This window comes from Pyxicephalus adspersus, chromosome 1 (genome assembly GCF_032062135.1).
Source record: "Pyxicephalus adspersus chromosome 1, UCB_Pads_2.0, whole genome shotgun sequence".
NCBI lineage: Eukaryota > Metazoa > Chordata > Amphibia > Anura > Pyxicephalidae > Pyxicephalus > Pyxicephalus adspersus.
In genome coordinates this window covers 119,327,689-119,334,136 of record NC_092858.1, presented here as the reverse complement: position 1 = coordinate 119,334,136, position 6,448 = coordinate 119,327,689, and the positions used below count along the sequence as shown (strand labels likewise).

The 6,448-nt window shown below is 36.4% G+C and overlaps 1 protein-coding gene across 1 annotated transcript in view; it reads left to right on the top strand.

Moving 5' to 3' along the window:
• The window catches only part of WDR77 (WD repeat domain 77), an 8,168-nt gene extending 2,220 nt beyond the window's left edge, over positions 1-5,948 (top strand). The window contains exons 2-6 of the mRNA XM_072412819.1: positions 900-1,085; positions 2,729-2,870; positions 3,198-3,254; positions 4,594-4,662; positions 5,092-5,948. Of these exons, the coding sequence (XP_072268920.1) occupies positions 900-1,085; positions 2,729-2,870; positions 3,198-3,254; positions 4,594-4,662; positions 5,092-5,233 (596 nt within the window). The 3' untranslated portion in view covers positions 5,234-5,948. The remainder of the gene's footprint in view (positions 1-899; positions 1,086-2,728; positions 2,871-3,197; positions 3,255-4,593; positions 4,663-5,091) is intronic.
• Positions 5,949-6,448: the final 500 nt, after the last annotated feature.

Sequence of the window (6,448 nt, the reverse complement as noted above, 5' to 3'; positions counted from 1 at the left end):
TCCCTTGTATTCATACCTGCTCAGTAACCCACTCCAATTGACTTGCTCAGACTCTTAGAGATTGTATATTCCCTGTGGTGGTGTTTCATAAACCCCTGATAAAATACCCCTTGTGGGCGAAACGTGTCTGCAAAGTAACTTACTACTACATCCTTGCTAATCTTTGCCAGCATTTGGGATGTCTAACAAATACAACCTCCTGAATGTGTTTTTATATACTGTACAATTTAAAATCTCCTCTGTTTAGATTGAATTTTTATTAAGTTAACATAATTGTAACCTGGTGGCAACCAGCTGCCTTAAAAAGAGCCTTCTTATTCTTCCCTTCAGTCTATCCTCTTTCCTGTTTATTGATTAAGGCTTGGCACCATTCTGGATCTCTTTAGAGAATACATTGATTTAGACTTCCCTAGTGTATTATCCTCTACATTTTCATTTTACATTTTATGCCCTTTATTTAAAAAAATGTTTAATTGTGCAAATGTAACATAAAATGTTAATGTAAAACACAAATATAAATAAACGCTTGCAGCAATGCACGGATGCATATAATGTGCACTTATGTGTGTGTTGTAGCAGTGCTAAATTGTAAAGAGAAACGCTAAGGGCACACAAATACCATTTAGCTCACTAGAAGGTATTAAGTGAATAAAAAACATGGCAGCAGCACAATGCCAGAGACTTCCTAACGTAAAGCTGTTCTGTGGGGTGTTAATATTAGGGGTTGGGTAGTCTACCAGGGTAACATCTTTACAAATTTAGTACATGGTAAAATTCTTTGCAGAAAATGTATGTTGTGGATCGATCCTTTATCTGAATTTGAAGTTCCATTTTGTAGTCCTCTCATATTTGAACTGTATGTATATTAATTTTAATGACTGTATATTCTTATTTTTCAGATGGCGCACTGCTGATGTCTGCTTCTAGTCTGAACAGTCGCACTTGGGGAGGCTCCATTTGGGTTTTTAAGGATCCTCTGGGAGCCCCTAATGAAAATCTTTGTACAGCTGGAGTTCAAACAGAGGCCGGTGTGACAGATGTGGCCTGGGTTCAGGAGAAAGGAATCCTTGTAGCTTCAGATACCGGTACAGATATTCTGTCTGCCAGTCATTTCATAATGTTTCTCTGCTAAAGTAAATCTATAAACAATCAAAAATATTATTACTTCCATTAGAAAAACCCCTTGAGGGAGCTGGATTGCTTAGGGCCTCAAATTTAAAAATAAAAACGAAATTATATATATTATATACATATAGAATAAAATAATATAATATATTCTGCAACATTTTTTTGTCTCCCCCCCCCAATGTTTCACAAATACCAGTTTATTGCAAGTGAAGTTTATTCAGTGCTTCTTCATGTCATGGTGTGGCAACAATGCTGCATCGCCCCTGAACACAGAGCAGAGTTGCTACCCTTTTAGGTTGTTGGTAGTATAGCTTGGCATTTAGCATCTGACCACATCATTCTGGACTAATGGCACTGCTTCTCATTGTGGGGGGGTGGGGGGGGGCATGGCACATGTTCATCACATAATAACTGGATTTGGTTCTTGTTTTGTTTGTTTTTACATACTATTTTTCATAGCCTGGGCTTTCATTTGCAGGTGAAATTATTCATATCCTCATTATGTTTTATATATCTATAGATTCTTGGGGAAAACACTGCACTGACCTACCTCTTCCACAGGCCTGATTTTTAACAAACTGGCACAAAGCAGTATAAGTTGGGTTCAACTTGCTTGGTTGTACTTTCCAAACACACTTCAATCATTCTTATGATCATTTGTATTCATAGTAGATATCTGTGAAGTTTACCCAGCACTGATGTGGGCCATTTATCTAGTGTGGGAAGTTCAGATTCCAGCATCCCCAACATTAGGTAGGGAATGGGGCCGTATATTGGTTTCTTTGATATTCAACGGTTATCATAAAATGTAATTTGGCCTTATTTATAAGTATTTGTGGTCGGTGACTGTAAGGCCAACTGTTGACCTAACAATGAGCTTTTCTGCAGCTTTTTACCAATTAAACCATTAACTGTTTCATTTCCATTGGCTGGTGATTGTAGGGCTGGTTCCCAGCAGTGGTAATCCATGAAAACAGCCAGTGCCGGGCTCACATATAAAATGGTTGAGACTGTACACTGTTTTAAAATGGCAACAGGACTCATCAACTCATGTAGGTTTTTATGGCTGCTGTTGAAGAGTAGAAGCTGCATTGAGCCACTCCTGGGCTATCTCATCTTCTACATAGCATTCAATAGGGACCACCTATAGAAGATCATTGTAAACACTTTATTAAATTTATCAAATTGTTAATGACAGGAGAACCTAGATGTTGCAGCAAATCTGAAATTAATTTCTTAAAAAGTATTTGCTATTAGCAAATATTGTCAGTCTTGAACTTGATTCATTCCAGGTTCTCTCGTGATAGTCTATCTTCCCTAGTCTTGGAGAGCTATAATTAAATCAGGCCCAATGTCTCTGCATTCTATTTGCAATCAGCAAATATTCACCAATCATTTGTTGCAGATTTGTTGAGTCACGGTCTGGTACTAAGAGGAAAAAATATGGAAAAAAAATCCAAACATCCTTCTCTAAATGTATCCCCAGATCATAACAATGACATAAGAATGAAATGACATTGTGATCTGTAGTGATCACCAAACGCCAATAAAATAAAAAGTTCATTACTAAGTTTGAATTTCCTCTTTTTTGTCTTGGCAGGTTCAGTGGAGTTGTGGGAGTTGCTGGATAATGAATCTCTTCTTGCCAATAAATTTACCACATATGAGCATGACAACATTGTAACCAGCCTGAGTGTGTTCACTGGAGGTTTACAAGCTGTTAGCGGCAGCAAGGATTGCAGGTTTGTACTAACAAACATTGTTTGTGTCTGTGCATCCAAAACTGTGTTCTAGTAGATCCTATTTTATCTGCAGGATATAATATACTATGGAAAAATAACATTAGGAAAGACCAAGATAGGGAGAACACTGCTGATACTTATAATAGGATGATCCCAATAGTCTCTCCAAGAGTTTTAAGAAGCCACAGGTTGGCTTGGCCTACCAGATTCACTTATTGATTTTGTTTTTTTATTTACACATTTTGTGTACTGGTATTTAGTGTGTATAATTTTGTTTTTTACTGTCTTGTCTGTATTCTGTTTGTAATAATCACATTTGTATTTCAGTGTAAAGGTTTGGGATCTTTCTCAAAAAACTCCCTTGAAGTCATATAAAGGTAAGGGGTAATTTTCTGGGCTCATCAAGTGCATTTCTGCTTGGTTCTAAAAAGTGTAAAAACTTTTTTCTGGTACACCATTCGGCATCTTTTGCATGTCTGTGTAGTGTGGAAGTGTCTCTCGTCCCTGCCACCATCCTACAACGTAGTACCTAGGCCAATGTAATCTTTGACAAAATGGCAATTTTAGGCTCTAGATGGCCTGGACTTCACCTTTTCTGCAGTAAACCACTCATTCCATTAGGTTTTTCTTGTTTTTTTTTTCTACTCACAGGGTCTCTTTAAAATGTACTTTTCAAAACAAACGTTTAGTAACCTCTGTTGGCTAAGGAGAATGTTTTGGACAAAAAATCCCTTTAAGGTCATGAAGTTTGACAAGTACAGATGTTTTGCTGGTATCAGGGAATTCAGATAAATCCCTAGAAATGCTCCATGGGTATTTTTTAAAATGTTTCCCCTGTTAATTTGACCTAGATTCACCCATTTTTTTTGTTAGAAGATATATCATTTACTATTGTGACTCCTGTGCTCATTTCACATGTAGCCACTAGGTGGCAGAAGGAATCTAAGTTTTAATGTGCATTGAAACACGCATAAGGATTCAAACAGCCAAATCGATGGACAAAAAAAATGTAAAAATGCAGCTATGTGAACAAACCCTTTAAAAGGACATGGAATTTACCGTTGTGGTATAAAGGAGCAACCAGGTCCATATTTTACCAGCAACTCAATTTCCTCTTGTGAATGCAAAGCAATTTTTAGAGGAGACTAGCAGTCAGAGGCACAGTGTCTCAGTTGATTGAGCACTGTAGATATACATGTAAAAGTGGTAAAGCACAGAAAGTTCCCTGCTATTTTAAGGAGGAAATCAAGATAAAGGTAAATCTGGGTACTTGTTGGGTGCAGTTAACATTTTGGGATACTACCTATAACGTCTTTGCATTCTGAGATCAAGTCCATGTTGGGAACATTTCACTACTCCTATTTACTTTACCTGCTAAGACCTAATGGGTAATATGGATGCCTGCGTGGCCACCACAATACCACACCACACAGCAACATTTTGTGTTTTGAAATGAAGACTGCTTAATTGTATTTTTAGACTTTATAAGTAGAAATATCCCAACCTACAACGGAAATATCCTGGCTGGTATTGTGCAGAATTACATTTATAAAAGCTAATAACCAAGTTCCGAGCACCACTAGCAATGTCTGTATTTCTATCTTTTTATTTTTCACTTACCTACTAAACAATTATTCATTTGTAACACTTATACTCTATAACAACTCTATCTGTAAATATCATAAAATGGGTATTTGAATCACTGCATTTTATCTGGTTTTAGCACTCCACTGTTGGCTTCAGTCAGTGAAGATTGCTCAGTTGTGGTCCTTAATGCTGAATCTTCAGTAATGTAAGTGTTCTCCAGCAGTTGCTTTGCAAAGTTCAAGTATTGTGATGGAATTATAGACTGCTGTTTGTTTTATATTGGGGATTTCCTGTAGAACATTTTATTGATCATTGCAAAAAATATACATCTGTGTAAAATTTATAACTACAAAATTTTTGTATATTGTTAGTATGACCTTTTTCCCATTACTCCTATCGAATAATATAGGTTATTTGTTTATTGCTAATTCCTTAGGAAAGTACAGTTCTGTTTGCTTAGTATGCAGTTTTATTAAATGCAAGGCAGTGGGTCTCTGTATAAATTGAATATTGTTCATAGAATTAGGCCATTTTTAAGTGCAAGCATCATATATTTACTGTATTTAGGCTGTATGAAATGTTTCAAGAGTTCCTTAGGTTTCATACTGTATTCTTTTCCATTTTTCCAATACAGCTTCAAAGATGAATCGCATCGTGATTTTGTAACAGGTGTGGCATGGTCACCAGTCACCCTTGGAACCTTCACAACAGTAGGATGGGACCACAAAGTTCTTCATCATACAATCCAAATAGATAATCCAGGGCCCCAGGCTTAAGCACAAGCCCAATGTTATTACCAGAAAGTGTGCAGCTGTTCCTCCAGAATCTATAGCTTAGTATCGGGCACCTACCTTGAATATTTAGATTACAGGCCTAGGCGCTGTGCTCACAGGTTTGTACAAATACTTTTGCCATATTGGCAAAAAACAGATCGCAATGAATCGCTCACAAGTTATGACTTTGTTTATTGCAGTTAACCTGTTTAATTAAAGCTAATTTTCAAAAATCTGCTCCCTACCTTTATACTTTACTGTTTATTAATGCTTTCCATCCTTATTCTTTGTTAGCTACTGCAGAACAGTCTTTATGCTGTTATGTTGTTGGAGGATTAAAATCCATTACTATTTTTTACAAAGCATTGGTATAAATGGGAAAATCGTTTAGCAGGTTTCACCAACAAGCACCACTGCACGCAATGCTATAAAAAGGAGATTTATGACTGCGGAGGAACCAATGGTTTACAGGTGTTGTCAGGGCTTCTGAGCAGCTGGCAGATGTATCAAAATTTTGTAGGTAGCTCTCCTAATAATTGTTTTTGTGTTTTCTTGCGCTTACTTTGTAATGTTTTAGAATTTAGACAGCAGTGGTTTAACTTCTCAAGTTGTTTGCTCATTTTTCTTTCTGTATACTATAATTTTGTAAACTTTTATTATTGTTACATTGGCAACATTTTGGACAGTAAGAGAATAAAGATCAGTGACAGAACACAAATGCCTTGAGAATCCTGTTTTCAGAATCTTCCACACTAATAAATCTTAAAATATTATCTTGATTTACAGATGAAATACTTTAAGCGAACCTAAGACTGTAAGCTGCCATTGCTGAACTAATTCTAGCAATTCTAATTGCCTGGATCTAAATCTGACCTTTTGGTTAGTCACATACTCTTGACAAATAGCTGATTTGTATATCTGGCTCAGGTATTTATGGCAGAAATTCAAAACCCAAACCCAGCAAGCTTTATTTTTAGGACTGGGTCAGAAGTGGTAGATTACAGATCTCACAGTGACATGATCTGTTTAGGAAGACAAAGATTATCAAATTGGAATGTTATGAGTAGTAGATCATAATAAAATAAATTTTATGAGGAGCATGCATTAAATATTTGCTAAATTCTAGAGTAAAAACATAAAAATTGTCGCTGTCCTTTGGGCGATCACTAAACTAGAGACCCAGGACAATTGGAAGCCACATGCAGATTGTTTGTGTAA